This window comes from Platichthys flesus, chromosome 1 (assembly GCF_949316205.1).
Source record: "Platichthys flesus chromosome 1, fPlaFle2.1, whole genome shotgun sequence".
NCBI lineage: Eukaryota > Metazoa > Chordata > Actinopteri > Pleuronectiformes > Pleuronectidae > Platichthys > Platichthys flesus.
In genome coordinates this window covers 5,227,549-5,249,249 of record NC_084945.1, presented here as the reverse complement: position 1 = coordinate 5,249,249, position 21,701 = coordinate 5,227,549, and the positions used below count along the sequence as shown (strand labels likewise).

General features: G+C 45.4%; 1 protein-coding gene across 7 annotated transcripts in view; it reads left to right on the top strand.

Moving 5' to 3' along the window:
* The window catches only part of neo1a (neogenin 1a), a 156,748-nt gene that overhangs the window by 94,115 nt on the left and 40,932 nt on the right, over positions 1-21,701 (top strand). For all 7 annotated transcript variants that reach the window (XM_062398682.1, XM_062398599.1, XM_062398516.1 and 4 more), the window contains exons 5-7: positions 2,166-2,302; positions 14,534-14,688; positions 14,820-14,940. In XM_062398682.1, the coding sequence (XP_062254666.1) occupies positions 2,166-2,302; positions 14,534-14,688; positions 14,820-14,940 (413 nt within the window). The remainder of the gene's footprint in view (positions 1-2,165; positions 2,303-14,533; positions 14,689-14,819; positions 14,941-21,701) is intronic.

Here is a 21,701-nt window from a genome sequence, read left to right as displayed (position 1 = left end):
CAGGGCTACCTAGGTTTAGGTTTTGTTCAGGTTTTTCCGATACTTGTTCTAAATCAATACTTATAAAATGGTTCTTGTACCTAAACGCTATAGACTCCATCCGTCGGAGCTTGTGCCTGATTTCAAACCCTAGTGAAGCCACAACCCAGAGCTGCAGGCGGGGGGACAACATGGAAGCTCCAGCTCATCAGCCGTTTGTTTAAAAGCTGAATCAAGCTGCCGGGTTGTGCTCCTCGGTGCACTCTTTACCTCGGCATGTCTCCTGGCTCCACTGTGCAGAAAACCATCATGCACTGATCTCGATCTCCTCGGCTGCATCTTGCTTGCTGTGAATCTCTTTGGATTTCCATCTCCCCCAGCTGACCCGCTGCTCCCCGGCTCCTCTGCCTGCCTCTCCGCATCGCTCTCTCTTTGTTAATGCACAGCGCTCTCTTTAAGCTATCGATTTATGTTTTTGTGTCTCCTCCTCACCCTCCTCCTCACACTGCTCTTCTCTGCATGGCTGTTGAATACCCCCCCCATGGGCCTATTGAGCAAATCCAAGTTGGGCCTGTTTAAGATGGAGGAGGGTCGCTGGTTTGAGAGAGAGAGAGAGGCTACACAAATACATACTGCATGTTGTGGTTTGTATTAGGTGTAAATAGTTTAGTGTTATACATATTTATGATCTCAGAGTCTGAAATGACTCTGTTACACTTGTTATTCAGTTTTCAGTCAGCGAGGCCTATCTCCTGCCACTCTGTCTACTGTATGTAAATGCATATGCTAATACACAAAGAGATTTGTGTTGGAAAACATTACCTGCGGAAGGTTTAATTGGAATTTGGAGCCACAGCCGCTGAGTGAACGGTGCCCGGAGCAGCAGAGAGTGAAAACACTGGTTGTTCGGTTCTTTTCTCAAACACAGTGAAAGTGAAAACCTTCTCTCTTCTGTACAGGACATCGAGACAGAGAAGTCATCACTTGTCCTTGATGTGACATCGTTGTGTTGTTATTCTGTTCATGTGCGTCGCTGCAGTTAATTAAGACCTGATGAAAGACAATGAAAACATTCATTAAGACAGTGGAACATCTGCAGTAATGACACTGAACACACTGCAAAGCCCCGTAGCTGTAGCTCCAATACGAGCGGCACACTAATGTATAATCTGAGCTGATGCATCCTGAATAAAACATATTGACATCTGTCCTAATTTAACAAATTAAATGTATTATTAATTACAGATATTCCGTATTTTAGGCTTAAACATATGTCTTAAATATGTTGAAACTTTTGAACTAAGCAAGGAAAAGCAGGTTTATTTATAATTTCATACACAGAGGTAGAGACACAGTGGCAAACACAAATAAAAAGTCAGGAAGCACAGTTTAATATAACTTTTAAATGTTATTTTCATAAACATTTAAAAGACTAAAATAAAAGAGGTAAAGAAACAATAATTATCTATGAAAGTAATGTCTTGGTGGTTTTCCTAGTTGTAGTTCTTTCTTAACGATTCAGATTCTATCTTGCTGTAATAAATAATACTAATAAAATACATTATTCTGTTTAAAAGGTCGTAAAAAGTCTTAAATCTAACTTATAAAAACCTTCAGAAACTTTGTTTATACATCAAAAATCACTTGATTAGTTTTTGTCCTTTTGAAAACAAAATGCATTTCATTTATTCCCGTCCGACTCCAGTTATATAACCAGATGTTCCAAAGCCAGACTTTCTTTATAAATCCTGGTTGCTGAGATGAATGGGACCTCGCAATCTTTTGAGGGCAGCTTACTTTGCTTTTAGTATATTTTATTCATCGGGGGGGGGTTGGTAAGTTGTGACGGAGCAAAAGACGCGAGTCAGAGACGTGGAGTCAAGCTCGGGTCAGTAGGGGAGCGTGGAGCTCCAGAGGCTACGACCCTGATGGAGCAGCAGGAGGAATGTGCTTCGTAGAAACATACTGAAATGACTTTTTACATAATTTAGTCTGGATAAAATAAGACATGGAGGCTTTAACTCCGTCCAGATGCTGCTGCAGCGTCATCAGCCCCGCGGCTCCTGGATGTCATCTGCATACAGTTACAAGTAGAAAATAAAGATCCTTTCGTGCCGCTTTATTATTTAAAGCAACGAGAAGAAAAGATTTGACTAATTTCCTCCTTTGTGTCTCCCTCAATCCAGCGAGGGTCGCCTGGAGCTCCTGGCGGGAGGCAGTCTCCAGATCTTCAATCTCACAGAGGAGGACGCCGGCGTCTACACCTGCATGGCGGACAATTCCAACGGCACCATCGAGGCCCAGGCCCAACTCACAATACAAGGTACCCCCACCGACCCACTTCATTTGCTTTCAAGGAACACAGGTACAGAGCAAGTTGGTGAAGTGCGAGGAGAGCTGAGTCTCTGCAGGTCTGACTGAACTCCCAGACCATGCCTCTATTACTGCAACAGTCTAATTTCACCTGATTTATGTTTGGAAATTAGCTCATTAAATGCCCCCCCGAAGTCCCACGGCCGGGACCTGAAACCAAGCACAGCACAATTTAGCTTGAAATTAAACCGACCAGGTTTGTTTCTTGCATGCAAACGATGCAGAGAACCAGAGGCTGTGGTGAGAGGCAGCCCCGTGGAGGAGGAGAGCTGCACTCCACGATGGCAGCATGTGGAGTGTTTGTGCTTGTTTGTGTTTCACATAGCAACAGGAATAACAGAAAAAAATATGAGGCTGGTTGGAAGAGAATATATCCACAGGTTGAAGAATTAGACGACGCTGAAGCTGTCAAGGTTTTTATTTGACTGGAGAACATCCTGCGAGGTAGGCACGTACAGTACAGTGTGTTTTCCAAGTACAAATCTATTTAATCACACTAATCACACTTTTATTAAATGTGAATCATGGACACAATATGTTTTTCTCTTTGTCACATTGCAGCAACAACTTCTTTGTTTGACTATCAATAATCTAAATGTTATAATTTAAGACTACAAATGTTCATGGGATCACTCTCCATTGATTCTTTGGAGAATTCTATTAAGATGCAACGCTGCTCATGCTGTTGTATCCAAATTCAGCTGAAGACATATTAGAATTTCTAGTATTAATTTTCGCCTGAATCTGCTAAAGCTGCTAAATCCTGAATGAATGCTGACTGATCTCCGCCTTCAAAGTCCCACTTATCAAGCAATAGGAACCTAATTCGTGCAAGACGTGAAAGAAGCTTAGCACGTGTGTCACGATGCAAAATCCAAAATATTAAAGTGAAGCGCTAACAAAAAAGATCTAACATGCAACTGGGATGTCAAACAAACAATTGCAAAAACAGAAAGTTTGAACAAAAGGAATTATTTTGCAGGACGTTAAAGTATAATCACACCCACATGAACTGTAACCACACAAACAGTTCCTTATGCACGGCTTCCTGATGTGATGACAGGAGTTGAGTGAAGTCAGCGGCTGATCAACCAAACAAACACCTTTAATTATACATGGTGATTATTTTATGTTATTACAGGAAGAGAAACACTTCAGAAACGATCTGTTCAGTGGAGATGTGCTGGCTTCCTGCAAAACTGTGAAAAAGCTAATTTAATTGTAGAAAAGTGTGAGTGGGTCAATGTCCAAGTGGCTGTAACACAGAGGAAATGTAATAACTGGAAATGATTTATAATAAATCAAAAGCTTAACGTTATTGATACTGATAAAACATCTAAACATCTACAAATGATGTAAACACTGCCCTGAATTACATCATTGCTTTGGATCTATGAATATGATAGAGTAGTTAAACATTGAGCCAATCAGTTCATTGGATTTACAACACATCACACTCAGTAGTTGTGTTGTAATCACCCTCTGTTGGAACGTGTCTGTGAGAACAACACACATGGACACCGAGGCCCTGTTTGGATTTGTCTGTTTCTCCCAGCTGAGCCCACATAACAGGATTTGCTGTGAAATAAGTTTAGAAAAGGGAAAAAACAACCGGAGGCCGATTCCCCGGGTTTCGTTGCATTTCTCACGCACGCACACACACACACACACACACACACACACACGCACACACACATCGTGCTATGACTCCATACCTGTCTCCCAAAATCCCTTCATCTCCTCGTCACCCCTCCACCACCCTTTCATTATTCCCCCGTCGCTCAGCGTGATTAAAGGAGACAGTAATGGAAAAATAGGATCAGGTCACAGGAGGACATCTGACTTCACCCGCTTTGGTCCTCGTGATCGGAATTCTACCCCCCCTGAAATCCCCCCCCCACTTCTCCTCCCTCTGTGTGGGATTGATCAGATGTCCTGAAACTTTCTTGAAAGACATCAGTCACTGTAACGCGATCAAAAATACTTGAATTATCTCCACCATTCCGGACACTCGCTGCTCTAATTGCTTTTGATTCATCCAGATTCATGGAGAAACCAGGTTGAGGCATTGGTTTGCTCCCTGGACAACTGAAGGAACACTTAAAAGGTCAATTGATTCCCCCGAAGAAGTTGCTATATGCTTGTGAAAAGACATTCATAGAAATCAATGCGGTGTGAATCTATGCTCACAACGAAGCCTCTCTCCCCGTGACGGGCTCCTTCTAAAAGACCTCGGGGCCTCTTTGGCTGCAGTAACCAGAAGAAGCAGTGAATTTACAGCCGGTGGCTTCTCAATAAACTGCGGATGGCTTGTGCTGAGGAGAGGATGCAGAGAGGCGGCCGGGGGATTGGATATCGCCCGAAGATAAGTTGAGGGGTTTGTGATGCAGCTGGTGTTTGTTTGTGGAAGGAGAGAGGCATGAGGGCTGTGGCAGGTGTGAGTGCACACGCAAGGGCACACACACACACACACACACACAAACACACACACACACACACACACACGTAATGGGGCCACTTTAGGTCAGTTCCACGTTTACACTGTACACCTGCAGTCACTGGGTGGGAAGAGTGTGTGAGTTCTCATCCTTTTATCAAAGAGTGAATCTTTCTCGGTGCTTCGTCAGTCAGTGTGACTCGGTTGATGGAGACTGTGGGTGTGAGTCGACCTTCAGCTTCCTCCTCCTCTTCCTCTTAGTCGACGTACGTCTTTAACAGTTTGTTCAACCAGTCAATCAATTTAATTTCAATAGCCCATATTCACAAATACCAATTTGTCTCTGAGGTCTCAGCAAGGTGCAACATCTTTGTTCTTAATCCTCAACAAGATCAAACTAAACTCTCCTCTTTGGATTTAGTAATTACTCATTTAACAATCGGGGATCTTGCAGCTGCAGAGCTTTTAATAATAGAAACAAACAAACAAGAAAACGATTTCTCATGTTTGATGAATCCCTGCATCTTTATTATCTAGTAGGCAAACTTATTCAAAAGGTGCAGAGAGAGCAGGGAAGACGTGCAGCAAAGGGTCGGGTCAGAAACTGAACCTGCAGATTTAGCATTAAACAGGTTTTTATAATATGGTTTTTTTATGGGGGAAAACTTTGTGTAGCTAATTCCTCAGTGTCAAAGAACTTTACTGTGTCCACAAGCTATTGAAAACACATCAATGAGAAACATGGAAGAGTCAGACTAACACACTGACCTGTTGCAGCTAATTATCATCAGGCCACCAAATATGGAGGAATAACTGCTTCACGATTCCCTGGTAGTGAACTCCATTGAGAAAAAAAAACTCCCATTACTTATTACAGAAGAGACTTTACACTGACTACTTGTTGCAGGAGCTCCAACAGATGTGAGGACAGAGAAGCTCTTTCAGGGGAGTACGATTTCCCCAGTTTAGAACTGAACAAACAAGAAACACCTCTTTACCCCGAGAAGCCGTGAACAAGCAGCTGTAGAACAGACAGAGCCAGCGGCCGGCCATAAATAACCAAAATGCATCCAGGAGCAGTTTGTGTATAATACATCGAAGCAAAGGGCCGGTGACGTTAAGATGTTCTGAGACTTTATTTACAAAGACACAACCACAGTTTGACTTCTTCTTCAGGAGTTGATCTACTTTGTCAGATTCCAAACATCAGAGTTATTAGTAATCGCTCACACGTCCTCTCACAGGCACAGTACAGGGGTCCAGCTTGGGCACACAAGTCCTGTGTGGACACCCTTGCATGTGTTTGTGTGATAACTGTGTGTTTGTGCGCTCTGCTTTGACATCTCACCCTCGATCAGAGCTGGAAAGAGGATAGATGGGGCCAGAGGAGGCAGCAGCAGCTTTTCATTATGGCCTTGCCGGACTGGGGGCGACACCCAGACCTGGACTCTGTGCACACGTGTGTTTGCAAAAAAACTAAACAGAAATAGTTTCTCCACAAACACGTATGTTTCCACTTTTTACAGGGCTCCCAGTGAGTGGCCCTCGTCTATCATGGTCTCATGCTATCATGTCATCAACGTAATTGTTCTTTCCGTGCCCCTCATAAAAAGTCCCATGTCTCTTCCGTGGGCTGAGGATTTAAAACCGCAGACAGCAGACGTGTTTTACCTTGTTATAGAAAATGAGCAAAAATAGAAACGTTAAAAAGGGGAACCTATGGTTATGCTCAATTTCAGCCTGCACCTCCACCTTCGTCTTCACTCTCTCATTGCGAAGAGAAGTGGTTTTTGAAAAGAAGCCACTGATCATATATCACATCTGCACACTTTGGGCCGCTCGCATTGTTCCACCAGGCGATTAAAGAGGTGACGGCAGCTAAAAATAAACGTGTGCCGCGTCAATTAAAACACAGGAAACGTTGTAGAGGGAGTTCTCTCCCTCCAGCCAACGATGGGAACAGTCAAATGATGCATGTAAGAGTCACAGGTTTTTATAAACGTCTGTTTTTAACGTTGCCTTCCTGTCCTCCTGAAATAACAAGAAAGTTTCCATGAGGCTTTTAAAAGAGCAGTGATCAGATAAGCAGCTAATCCCACAGACACACACCCTTTCCTTATTCCCTTCACACAGGGTTTATCTTCAGCAGTGGAACAAGGTGTGTGTCTGTGTGATTCCTGTGTGCAGCTTCTCTCGTGCCTCTGATTATCTGAGGGGGAATCTGCCGTCTGTTATATATTTCTGATCGTGACGCATCTGCGCGGCAACACAAACTGTGTGTCTGTTTTTGTTATAGGGTTGTTTTGTGTCTTTCCTATGAGGCTACATCTGCTGTGGGGAACAATGTGCCGCTTTGCTCACGTCATCGTGGGGCTCATCTGAAAGGCATCAATCAGCCTGTCCTCCTTAGAGTAATCACAAACGTGCGCACACACACACACACAGAAACACACACGCACACACACACACACACACAAACACACAAGAACAGAAATGTAAGTGAGCATAGTTTAATTACGGCTCACATCATTACACCCACTACACCTTAACGTTATCGTGCCAGTTTTGAAACCCCAACCTGACATAGTTGAACTCATTATGCTACCATGCACCATTTTGTGTGTTTTCTAATCTTTATTTGTCCACCTTGTGTACACCCAGGATATCCATACATTGATGTACAACTCCAACAGGATATTATAATAATTATAATAATGCAATTAAGATGTATACATGTCTACGTGATGCTACTCAGGTCTTGATACTCAACATGTCTTTATTCAGACTATTGACTTAAGTACAATGATGTCGGAATATTGGTATCCATGTAAACAAAGTCAAAACAACTAGATCTATGATTTTGAATTCATTAAAACCCAAAGAAATCCCTCACATAAATTTGAATCATATTCACTTTGCCCCTGGAAAAACACACTGTAAGCCATTTTTCTGTTTTTTCCTTCCACTGTTTGTATTGTATACTGATTCTTTTTTTGCTATTTGCTTCACAATGGGAATGAAACTTAAATAAGTTTCCTAATTTTTTAGTAGAAACAAAAAGCACCAAAAAAATCATCCTTGCTCTGAAACGAAGGCCCCAGCACCGAGGTAGCTTCTTCAGCTCATCTCTGTGCCGCAGCCAAACCATCCAGGCTTTGGTTTCGGGATTTCCTGGATAATCTACGGCCTCTGCTTCCACTCAGTTCTGGTCATTTTTTAAACCATCAGAGAGAGTCCTCAAAAAAGGGAGAAGAAGATTGAACTCCCTCTCTCTGACTCTGCCTCTACCAGACGTTTAAATTCCCTACTCAGCGACTTGCAAGTGAACGCAACGCAGAGCCTCTTTCTTGTTTTGGCCGGGATTAAGAGAAAGCTGTTATCTTCAGGAGAGCAGGGTGGGTAATTAGTGCAGTCCGAGCTCCACTTACCCTCGGAGTAAACCCCCCCCCCGACTGCCCGAGAGCCGTTGTTTAACTATATGAAGCTATCTGGACTCCGGCCAAGCTCGTGAAGTAGCTACACGCCTGCCATGTTTAGATCCTCCAGCTTCCACTGCCTCTCCTCCTTAAAGGGAAAGTTCACCATTAATTGAGGATTCGCTCGTTATCCACACCGTTTGGAGTTTCAGGGGTAAACAGCGTTGCAGCCAAATCCAACACAAGTGAAGTAACTGTGGATAAATTCTTCCAATGTAAAGAAACAACAGCAAACAAACAGGAAAATGCCTCCAAGCTGCTCCTGTGGTGTCGTCCAAGTGTCCATAAGCCACGACATTCAAATTCAACCCAAATCGGCCTCATTCACACCATGTGTTTAGGCTAAATGTCCACTGATATCTTCCTGCCTGGAGCACAGGGTCACCAGTTAATTCAGTTGTATTGGATTTAGCTGCAATGCTGTTTACCCCTGAAACTCCAGACGTGTTTCAAAGACTCAAACACTTCACCCAACCGCTCCATCGGCCCAGCAGTGAGTGGATAATGAGTGAATTCTCATTTCCGGGTGAACTACTTGGATTAGACGACAGCTGGAGCCTGAAAGTTGTGGATTAATAAATTGTTTATTTCACCTTTTTTGACTCATCCCAGTAAAACCCTCCCAGCAGCTGCTTCCTTCAGGTTTTTGACACAGGTTTTTTTAGGAGTGTCAGCGGATGGAGGGGTCGTCCTTTCCCCCCTTCGTTGTGTCTCCAGTCCGTTTACTCTTCGCTATCAGTGACACTTTAAGTAATCTGCCCAGAATCCCTTCAGCAATCCTACAGGGTTTTGTTTTAACAGGCTCACCGTGGCCCTTTTGTTAGCAGTTCACTGGAGTCAGTGTCTGAATTAAAGCTTCTTTTACTAAGCCACAGGCTGAAGAGATAATACCAGCCCCACAGAACCAGCATCTCTCAGCTGTTCTACCACCTTCTCCTCTTCTTTTGTGTAGTTGTGTTTTCTTTTTGCTGGTTTCCCCCGTCTCTGCTGGATTTAATTTTTTTCTTAGCGAGTGGTACTTATGTTCAAAAACAAGTCGGCCTGTTTCCAGCCGAGTGTCTGTGAGGCTGCGAGCTGCAGACTGTAGGAAAACACGGTGATGTCAGCCTTATGTTCACACAGGGACATATTTAGTCCTGGATTTGGAATCAATCACTCACCACCATCTTGTTAGTTGACGTAGAAAATCCAAATTTGGGACGGCAGCGAAATACTGAAGCCAGTGACTCACAATCTTTATCCTGTGGTCGGCTGCAATAAAGGTCATGAACCCTTTCTCCTCCATGTTGGTGAATGGGACATGGGTCAAACTATCAACATACATTTTTTCGTCTTAGGTCGTTCTTATACCACTGATGTTCATTCAAGTGACCCGGTAACACCCGCCTACGTAATAACAGCCCACAAACATAATAAGTGTAAGTAGTAAATAATTCCATGCAAATGTATCTAGTAATAGCTTTTACATTTGCAGGAAATTATGTAACACGTTGGTAGGAGGCAACTGTTTTTACATTTGTGGGATTATTAAGTTTGTGGGTGTTAAAGTCCCTGTGGAATTTCTTTTATGCATTTCACACCTTTCCAACAAAACTTACATAATCATGGTCAGACGGACATTTTAAATATCTCTTACTGCAAGTCCGTGTAACGCCTGTTTTTGTTGAAAACCCAAATTTCCTTTGTTTGCATATGGGAGCCTGTTAAAGTGCATTAGTGCCACTGTGGCCGGCCTCACAGCTGCCATCCAGTAGAACTTCAAAAGGCACTTTTCTCTGCCTTCGCCTCGTTGCAGAAATCCATAGTGGTTTGCTTTGGCTCCCAGCGTGCATTAACCTTGTGTGTTGGCGTATGAACAACCGCCTGCCGACATACTGTAAATGCATGTATGCAGCACTTTGAGAGCAGACTCGTTTTTATAATGATGGACATTTACAGCTAGAGTCACACTGGAATTTTTTGGTTCTGCAGCTGCATTAGTTTCCAGAAATCCTTATCGTCTGCATACTTCTTTTTGCATTTGCATGTTTCACGCTGCAAATAGTTAATTAGGGAAGGTCTTCTTGCATTGAGAGTCTCCCCCACCCCCCCACACACACCACACACGTTTCACCCTCTGTTGAGTCCTGATGGCTTCCAGCGCCGCCCCCCCCCACCTCTCCCCCCCCAAAGCTTTACTGGTATATCTAGGCGTTTCTACTCATTGCTCTGTCCAATAGGTTCCAAATGTCTGAACTCCATTTAGAGAAAATGGTGCATGTCAGTCGGGGAGAGGAGGAGGGGGGGGGGGGGGGGGGGGCTGAAGATGGAGAGATAGACAGGGAGTTATAGGAAGATTAAGAGTCGGGGGGGGGGGGGGCAGAAATGGAGATAAAGAGACAGAAGGTACCAGTCACCATCAAAACCTCACAAGCAAAGCGCAACAGGGGGCTCTGAAAAATGAAATATATATGTATATATATGTACATATACATACAAATGCACAAATACAATCAACGTGCCTGGATCGAGACAGCACACATCTGTTAGCATATATAAGCAGGCACTTACACACACACACACTTACAGACACACACACATATTATGCAAACAAAATCCACCCATACACATTTTGCCGGCAGGGAAGGAAGCAAACACAGTTATGCACAGTATATAGCACCAGTGCTAATGGGATGAAACAAGTATCCAGACCCGTTTAGGATTATTATTCATACGCATGGCTCAGCACACACACACACAACCACACACACACACACACACACACACACACACACACCGTGTCCCTGACACACACAAACTAAACCAAGGATTTCCACCTGCCTCTGCTGCAGACACAAATAACCAGGGGACACCACACTGTGAAACACATTATTCACAGCTCACACGTCCACCTGCAGGGAACACGAGCACACACACGCTATCACAAACACGCCAACACACACACGCCAACACACACACGCCAACGCACACACACAGCAGGATGTGGCTGTAGTTGTTCAGCGATCCAGACTACAATCATCACCGTCCCCGCTGCAGTCCTCAGTCATCAGTATTCACCAGATTAGCTGATGGAAAATGCTCGACACTCATTAAGCGAGGGGAGGGAAGGTTTCAGTTTCCCCCGGCTCTATTCATTCGTTTCATGTTTGACCTGCTCGGCTGGAAGAACTACTGGAATCTGGTAGTCATGGAAAAACAGCTAAATACTGTAAAGTGGGGGTGCACAGTTGATATTTTCCAAACCTGAAGGGAAAATCCACCCAGAATTCGTGACGTGCATGAGTTTAGCATTAAATTTGAGCCCATGGATTTATAAACACGGCTTGAGGAAAAACCACTTGATGAGAGCTGGAACAGTGGAACGTGTGTATGACTTGCGACGCACACATTAACAGTACAGGTCTCTATTTTGACTACACAACATCCAGCAACGCACGTTCAATTAATGCATTTAGAATTTTAATAAAACCTGTCACGAGGACAGAATTGATTTAGTCCTTAAGTTATTTTTTGACAGTTTACATGATCGTACCTGCAGCTGCTGCCTGTTCAAGCTGTTTAAAGACTGCACACACTGTTAATTCCATAATCATCCTGTTTACTTGATAAGACGCGGGAATAACTTTGTGCAACGCTCCTTTTCTTGATGAGCTGGAGGAAAGTGAGGACACTGGGTTCCCCTGGGTCTTTGAATGAGGATGCAGAGCGAGGACTTTGTGTTTGTGTGCTTGTCTCTTTGTGCTCCTCTTCTACTGAGTTTTATATTCACTTCCACGTTCCCTCCATGCACTCTGCATTGCAAGGAGAACCAGATGGGCAAAGTGCATTTCAAGGTCAGGGAAACACAAATGCCTTATGGGAATTTGTGCTCTTTAAAGGGAGCCTGATCTTACGGCTCTGGTTCTTTCCCGGAGACGCACAAGAGATCAGTCTAAAAGGAAAAAGCTCAAAAGCACGGCTCGTTGTTTAGTTTTTTTAGAAGGTGGGAGTAACTGGGTTTTATCCGAAGTTGCTGTGGACTTTCATTGGAGCTTCACCTGCCTGCCCTCTAGTAACAACTCAGGTAAACATCTGAATGGGCTAATGTGAGAACACAGCTGGAGGATATCTGGAGGATTCACCACCAGTGACTTGGCTCATTCTGGATGTTTCTGACATGCAAAAATGAAAAAAGATGCAAAACTGAAAACGAATATCACACAAATACTTCAGTTTAAGGTGCTGTACAAGCACAAAGATGTCAACTTAGAAAGACAGGATTCAAGATTCCCACAGCAGAATTTGTTTGCAGGGATTTTTCAGTTGTTTCAAACGCGTCTCTGGAGAATCTCCTGCTTCATTCTTCATGTGTGAAAGACTCATTTTGGAACCGCTCTTTTTCCAAAGTTCATTTCTGAAAATGGCTTTTAGTAACCCCAGCAATTACTTTTTGAATGCTTTGTAAAAGCACTTAATTGCATTGTATTGTCTGCACTGTTAACATGAGGTGAAGCCTTATCAATGTGAAGAATGATGTCATCCCCCTTGTCCTTCTGAAATCTTGTGTTCTCACCCTTCACGTGAAAGCAGGAGGCACAATTATTAAAGAGCCAGTTCACGTGGCCTTCGACTTGTTTCCCTCTGTTCTTACCAAAGAGTCATTTTAAAAGAATCAGATCATTTGAAAAGGAAAATCGACTCTATCATGTCCTGTCACTGCGCAGCTTCTTGATGTACTTAGGCTGTAATCGTTTGAGAAATATGTGCACAGTGGATTGTTTCTTTAAACGTCGACAGTTTTCTTAATTGTCTCGCTCTCGTTAACAGCACGTCCCAGCAGGATGAAGGCTAATCTGCTAACCAGCCGTTTCGTGTTAAAACAAATTAGCCACGGCGACATCAAGCGCACGAGGACTTGACCTCACAATCAGCTGCTCAGCTGAGTAAAGCTGAGTCAAGCTGAGAAAAGAACCCAATCCAGCCGCTGCTGCTAAAACCCAATCAGCTCAATGGTGAATAGGTGCTCAGAAGTAGCTGCAGCTGAGCCCAGGAGGCTGATGGCGGGGCTCGACACAGCAGCGCACTAACAATGCAGCCATTTAACGTGTGGTCGGTGAGGTCGCTGCTTATCAGAGGAAAGCAGAGAGGCAGAGAAACAGACCCACACTGTACACGCACACATGCAGCCTGTCTCACTGCATCTCCCTCTCTCTCCCCTCAACACGTACGCTCCAATTATAGAGCGAGAGAGGACGAGGCCTGGGCCCTGTGCTCCCAGCGACCTTGCTCTCGGACAGATTGATGAGGCGCTGTATCACCCTAGCAGATCAAATAACTCCTTCCTGGCCCTCATTACCAGGACTAGGGGGGGGGGGGGGTGGGGGGGGGATCTGACGGTGCTCGCCTGGGCCGTGTGTAGCACGCTAACGTACTGACGGATACCAGACTGTTATTTTTCACCCGTGAATAAGTAAGGACGCAGGTTATTGAGACTCTTTATCAAATATTCAGAGTGTTTCCATCTGCGGGGAAAGGTCACCGCTGTGTGAAGGACGCAGATGATCATTTGGATAAATGGCTGTTGCATGATGTTTGTTGTTCTTTCCACTTTCCCCTTAAATGGTAATTTGGCAAATGAGGAGAAGATATGGAATCACTCGGTCTTGATGGTTTTCTGGCAGAGACCAGAGGACTTTTTTTTTTTTTTATGTGCCTGGTTTCATTTTGATAAAAATTCTTCAGACTTCTTCCTACATGTCATTATTCCTCGGAGCCAGCGACAGCCAGCGGTCGGGGGCAGTGTGTTTTAAGGTGTTGGTCGTATTGTTCATATTTGGAACATGCGTTAACTTGGACTCATGGATGAACTGATTCGATTTCATCACCTCACAAAACGATTTCCCTTGCCTTGTGAACTCATTATCTTAAGAACGCCTCCAGAGAATCCTTTCAAATTTGGCACTGATTAATTGGTTAGATCTGGGGGCTCAAATGTCAAAGGTCAAGTGCATTGGCCTCTTGTTTCAAGTCCACCGTCAGTGAGTTCCATCAGATTTTGATCAGACTCAAAGATGAACTGATCACATTTCACTGGTCAAAGAAACCACAGAAACTGCACTGGTTGGCCGAGTTGGCACACAACCACACAACCGTACTTCAAGTTTTTAATTCATATCTTATCTTCTCCTTTGCTTTACATGTTAATTCAACCCCCCCCCCCCCTCAAACTCTGACAGTTGATGTAATTTCAATTTAATTTTGACTCCTCCTCCTCATCTGTATTCCACAGTTCCTCCCCAGTTCATCAAGCGGCCGGCCAACATTTACGCCCACGAGTCCATGGACATCGTGTTCGAGTGCGAGGTCTCGGGGTCGCCAGCTCCCACCGTCAAATGGGTGAAGAACGGAGACGCTGTGATCCCCAGTGACTACTTCAAAATAGTTGTGAGTTCCCTCGACACCAGAAAGATAATTGTATTTGTGTGATTCTGCATCATCACATTGTCGAGACTTTGAAATGGGTTAGAAATGACAGTTGTAACCTATTTTCTTTTTTCCTCCCTTCTGCCCTGTAGAAGGAGCACAACCTGCAGGTTCTGGGTCTGGTCAAGTCGGATGAGGGTTTTTACCAGTGCCTCGCAGAAAACGATGCTGGTAACATCCAGTCCAGCGCCCAGCTCGTCATCCTGGATCACGGTACGCCAGTCTCCACCGACAGTAGTGGGCAAATCCCATGTTGTAGTGAACTAGATAACATCCATTCACACATGAGAAAGTGACAAAAAACACTTAATTGATAAGATGACGTATTATACGTCAGGAACAGAGCTCCTCAGACACCAGCCATAAGTCACTATAACTTCAGATAAATCACTGAAGTTATAAAATGTTTAACAAAAACATATTTCTTTACAATTTGTGTTAGTCAAAAGAATGATTGTAGGTTAGCCTGTTGCTCAGAAACGTCCAGGACCCGGTTTGGCCTCTTTAGAAAGAGCGATGAAGGGGGAAATGATCAATGGGCGCCTCTCCGGCCTTCTATACAGTTTGTCTTATTTGGAAACACCAAACCGGATCCTGGAGGCTGTGCACGTCCGTGGAGGTGTGAGGAGAGAGTGAGGCTGTGTAGTGAACAGTGAAATGAAACCGCTGGGATCTCGTTAGACCAGAGGTGACTCAAAGGGAACAGAGGTTTTCTGTATCTGGGGCGAGTGTCGCTCCGTCCATTCCACATCCCGTCTTTATAGAAATGTCTCGAGGAAAAGGCCTGGCCCTTTGATGCAGCGTCTTTAGAAAAGCAAAGGGCCTCCTTTTTTAGCGGGGTGCTTTACCTAAACAAGAGCCCATGCACCGGTGGAGTGAAGGCTGTACATTTCCCTTTTTAAGTGGAAGGAAGGTTTTCAAAGCTAATTCCCAGAGAGGAGCTGCTGGGGGGGGAGCGACACAAGCAGATGCCAAGGACAGTGGCTAGAAGCACCCGGACTAAGAGCCTGGAATGAGAGGCAAATGTAACATAATGATAATAACAATAATAATTCGACATCCTCGTACTCGGGGTAGTTTTGTTTCATTACCTCTGACCATTAGAGAAAATGCAGCATAACTTTGATTTGAAATCATTTGCACGGTCATAATAATCCGAGTCTAACCTGCAGGGCTGGGGGGGGGGGGCTGGGGGGAACAAACCTCTTTGCAAAACAACAACAGCAAACTACAAGATGATAAACAAAACAATTTCCACTAAAAACTCATAATCAAAATATATTCAGAAGTTGGGAAAGTGGAGGAACAATAAACTGGCAAGTGGAGCGAGGGACCAAACATTTCTCCGGCAGCAGAAATCAGTTCCTTTGTGTCTATGAATCAGAATCACTATTAACTGTTGACTCAACCCGTTTCGCCGAGGAAGATGGGAAATCTTAATCAGGCGTGAACTCCCCCCCCCCCCCCCGCTTCACTTGAAGCAGGTGGCTAATGGATTAGCATAGCAGTGTCCAACCGGTGGGCCTCCCAGCTGTGTCCCCCCCCCCCCCCCCCCCGATGGGAGGACGTTAAGTCAGGAATAATGACGACCTGCAGCTCATTGTGTATTTGTGTTTGACACACCGGCGATAAGGGTGTTGCCACTTCACATGCCCCCAAGTTCCTCTTTTCCTTTTTCGGCTTGAGTGGAAGATGAATTGGATGAATTCACCGACACAGCTCTGCCCCTTGCACGCGGGGTTCCCGCCCTGAGCGGCGCTTTGAAGAAATTAATCTCTGTTGATTCCATAAATATTAGAGAGGATCTTTTTTTTTTTCTTTTCTTTGTTTCGTCTCCGAGTGCGTACATCTGTCGTGGTCACGCTGATTCTGGTCCGTGCACACGAGCCTCCTCCAGCTGTGATCTGCAGTTTGTTTGTTATCCGCTCTCCAGTCTGAGACTCGGATGGGGAATCGAGAGAATAACCCAAGTCGCCGTGACACTCTTTATTCTCCCTGTGAATTATTGGCGTTCTTTGCTCGTATAGACACATCCACAAACGCTCGCTTCGCTGCGTCAAAGTAATTTCCTCTCTCAAAGGTGCAATCTGCGACTCCGAATGGTGAATCGATGGGAACGTGTTGGAAATCAGCTCATTTTCTTCGGCTATTTGTGTTTTGCCTGAGCGGCTCGGTGATGTGAGGTTGATATGAAGCTCTTTAGGTTCTCCTGGAGCAGTTTTCTCTCTTATATCTCTGTCCTTCCATCCTTCTGAGGGGACAGCCAAACTACATACATAAATAATCCTTGTCCACACAAGCTCTTGGTCTCAGGTTTGATCCCCGTCCATAGGGCACATGGACGTGTCGCAGTTGGCTCGTCTCCTGCGCACGTGAACAGTTGTATCCCCGTAAAATAAAGGATTTAACTGAACAACAGCTGTTTGCAAAGACAACAGGGTCAGAGAGGCTTGTAGCTGATTCTCCATGTTGTGTTCTGCACTGCCGAGGTTAATGCTGGTTGTATTCTTCCGGTTAATGTGACGTTAGCCTGACGAATCGGTGAAGCCCATGTCCTGACCGAAAAGACCCAATCAGCAAGAGGTCATTGTTTCCAACCGTCTCAATTCCTGCCTGTCTAGACTTAAATGCAGCTTCTGAGTTTTCAGGCTAAAATGGGGCCGGCAGCGTTAAAGTAAAACTCCAGATTCGTGTGCCCACCAGTCGGAAGCAAAGCAGAACTGATGTGGTTTCAAACCAGTACCGACACAGCTCTGCAGCCATCTGCCACCTTCTGCCTTTCACGTTCCACCCTCGTCTTCCTCAGACACCTGCTTCCTGTGATAATCCACCACGTTGGGCTTTGTGTTAATTGTGCCTCCCCCAATAAACGTGTATGGCCACTCTCCTTCACAGCTGGACATCTTTGTCCACCTCCCACAGACCCTCCCCCTCCTCCTGCTCTTTGCTGCCCCTGTGTGTTTCACCTCAGTCCAGTGTCCCTCACACACCTGCCAGGCCTGAATCCTTCCTGAAGCCGGGCCAGGAAAACACGCTGGCTGTCGGTCGGCTGCCTCGCAGTCGGGGGAGATAAGCCGGGGACTCTCCACCGGGATAAAGTTGTCTTCACCCAACAGGGAAATCAATGGAGGCGAGCTGCTTCTAAACACCCAGCGGCTGCGACTTGGCTAATATTCATTAGCGCTCATAATCTTTGCATCTTGACGCTGCCAGCTGCGGTTAAACGTGGCTCCATGATGATTCCTGCTGTGGGGCTGTGTGGAATGGAAAAGGGTTCAGCTGTTAGCAAGCACAGTGAGACAGGGCTTTGAACTGCAGTCGCTCACGATGACTTTTCACTTGAACAACATTTCTAAACCTCTTCCCGTAAGGTTTATCTTGACTTAGCCATTGTTGACCCTTGAAAGCTGCAGGGTTTTTTCTGGGGGGGGGGGGGGAGAGTACCAAAATAGGACCTCAGATTGTGTCTCCAACTATTTTCCTGGACATTCCACAGCCATGTGCAATGTGGGTCAGCTAGTTGCAAACAGATGTGGGAGAATAGGAGCACAATGCCAGAAAGTGGTCCTCAAGGGGGGGGGGGGGGGGTGCTAGCAGTGCCCCCTTGTAAAGCTGCCACATTAGGAGCTGTCGTCTTCGGCAGGTTTGTGCCAGTTGTGTTGGAGTTTCTGTTGTGAGTCGCTGCGTGTTGTTGTCGGAGAGATCGACGGGGACAACTAAATCTGAGAGTCACAGCGATGCAGTGGCCGGAATCGATCAAATGACCGGTCTCCTCTAGAGATGAACTCAATTACAAAGTTTGACTAAGTAGTTCCTGAGTCCCCGTCCTCTCCTCTCCTCACTGAACTCATCAGGCTGTCGTTGGTGATTCCCCCCCCGGCAGCCTGTCCACCTGCGCACCGCCCTGTCACGGTGACGGCGAGGGCGGGCCGTGGACGTGCCGTTTATGGGATTATCATCACGTGTCATCAGGAGACATTGTGTAGCAACAACTTGCCGTGGCCTTTTCCCGGCAGACGATTATGTGAAATGCTCATGCATGAAACAGCAGTAGGCGGTAATTACAGCCCGGAGAGGAAATGGGCCACGTCGTTCGCCCCTTTGAAGTCGTACCCGCCTAGACAAAGCACTTGTTTACATGATTGTCATCTTTCCATGTGCTTTAAAAAGACTGCAGCTGCGTTTGAAGCTGGATGAGGTGGCGCGCTGCAGTGTGCATCCAAAGATTTACGACGCGGTTCCCTTTTCGGGAGTTCTTTCAGGTCGAGGGCAGAACCGAGACAAATATTTAGTTCTCTGGATAACTGCTGAGTGGAGAGAGGGGGGGGGCTGCACAGTGTTGCACCCACATGTGAGAAGCAGACATTCATCACCGCAGAGAAGAGGCCCCTCCACCTTTTTTTTGTGGTTTTCATTTGTATAATCAAAAAACCCATGTCTACAATACCAGCCTGGAAACTGTAACTTGAAACCCGCTTGTCAAAGATGGTTTGTTCTTTTTTTTAAGATTCAAGCACCTGAGAGCTTACAATGAAAAACAGATCTGCATTTGACCTTGTCAAATAAAACTGAAGTGGATCCACTCCACTGTGCCTTTTTGCTTATTATGGTTGCATACATTTAGAGAGAGATGCACTCTCATTTGAATATATACCCCTCATATGCTGTGTTAGTAACTCTATATGGAAATACTCCTCTGTCTGAGGTCTGTCTGTCCCTCTCTTCGCCTCCACTTCTCCTCCTCCTCCTCTTCTCTCCTTCTCTTCATGCCCACAGCTCACGTAAACACTGGTTGGACATTTTGCCTCCTTGTGCTCAAGCTAAGTACTTCACTGCAGAAGGCTTCAAAGCTTGTTTGGATGTGCAAGGTCTAACTCTCGTCCTATTTTAGTCACAACTGTTGGAAAAGGGAATTTTGTTGAACATGAAGGAGAGGGAGACATTTCACTAAATAGTACCCAGAGTGTTCACACCTGTAAGTCTGAACCAAGGTTAAAGTCTTTGTCACGTTAGTTTTGTGTTATCACCTACGGGTGCTGGACGTTGGTTGGTTTCTGGACAGGTGTGCGTATGGTATCGTCTTTGATTTGTTTATTTGAATTCAGTGCCTTTCTGCTCACAAAGATTATAGAGGAGAAGAATCAATCCTGAGAGCTGCTTCTGCTTCTTCCTGCATTTGTCCAAAATCTCTGAACGTGTTTTCATACTGAAAACAAACCGAACCATCGTGCAGTTTGATCCGGATCGATTCCTCCTCTGTTGGTTAAACTAAACTTTGCCCCGTTGGTCTGGGACGTCATCAGATCGAAGCGTCCTTATCTTCCTCCTCCTGCAGACTGATCCTGCTCCCAGACATGATTTGTGTTGTCGGATGATGAAGAAGGATGATGCACTCTTTCTGATGCTAATGAATTTATTCAAGCTTGTGTTAAATCCAAAGCTTAAACATCCAAGCCCTCCTCTTCAGTCCCCTCTCTCTCCTTCGTCTCTTCCTCCTTCACGTTCTCTCCACTTTTCTCTTCCCCACCTCTGCTTGCTTCATCTTCTCGCTCATCCAGCCGCCCCCCCCTCCTTAGACCTGTGGCAGGAGGGCAGCAGGGCCCTGCCCCCCCCCCCCCTCCCCTGGTAGCGGTCCCCTGCTGAGAGACGGAGACGCCTCGTCACCGCCTGCAGTGCCGGTTGTTTTTTTACGTGATGAACCGACTCGTGCGCTGTCCCCAGAGCTGCAGCCGACAAAGTGACAGGCACACAGAGATACTGAGAGAGGATATTTACAGAGTGGCACATACCATAACTTCATTAGTGGATCAATTCATCACAGCCGAGCTGAGCTCCAGATCTCTGCGGGAAGTGACTCAGGAACTAAGAGTCTCTGACTGGGTTTACAGACGACTTGTTGCTGCCAATTAACAGAACGTCTCAGAGTCTTACTGGTTTTGACCGGGGGCCGAGACACTTAACACTTAATACAGATTTAAACCTCAGAGAGGACAAACCCACGCAGGTTTTATTTAGATGTAACTTATACACAACACAGAAAATAGAGTTAAAGCTCGCCTGGGAAGGATCTGCAGGGGACAGCATGGAGCCTTTTGTACACGTTAAGTATAAACAAAAATTATAGCAACAGCTTTTAAGTGAGATAACTGCATCTCTACATGTTTCTGTAAATGCTAAACAATCCAGAACAAACAACAGAGGACACACAGAGAGTGACGACTGTGACAAAGCCACCTCCACAACATTAAGAAAACCAAAACCGATACACAACAGAACAACAACCGGGAAAGAAAGTCTGCTCTCACTGTCGACCACAGAAAGTCTGACGAGGAGAAACAGAACTGAAAACTGCAGTAAATCTGTAACAAATCAACACTTAAATATAGAAAGTGTCTCGTTTCAGTAGGAGCAGTAATTATTTCCACCCGGACCCTTGATGCACATGAGGGAGGCCTTTTCGTGGCTCTGTGCAGACACTCAAGTTTACTTACAAATATATTACGATTTTTGAAGCTTTATTTTCTTTCTCCCCGTGATCCAAGTACGAATATAAAGAGAGAGACGACAGTGAGAAACTCGAGCAGCTCTATCCGGCGGTGCAGAGAGACATTTATTATGAATCCCTGTGATATAAAATGTAACTAGATCATGATTAAATAGCAAAGAGACTCTGTGAGTTCCAGACCGAGCTCTAAACTGAGAAAAATCCTCTTAACACAGACAAACCACCGACGAGGGGAGATTCCTCCGTTACATCAGAGCCCCCCCCCCCCCCCCCCCCCCCCCCCTAGTCCCTGCTCAAATCAAGCAGTGAGAGTCGGCCGCTAACGGACCCTTCCCTCCAGCCAGACTCCTCCAGCGCTGTATGAAAGCCCCGGCCCACTTCAGGGAATACAGTGTGCTCCATCATCTTTTAGCAGGGTCACAGCCGGGCCAGCGGGAGCAGAGTGTGTAACGTTGTGAGTCTGTGAATG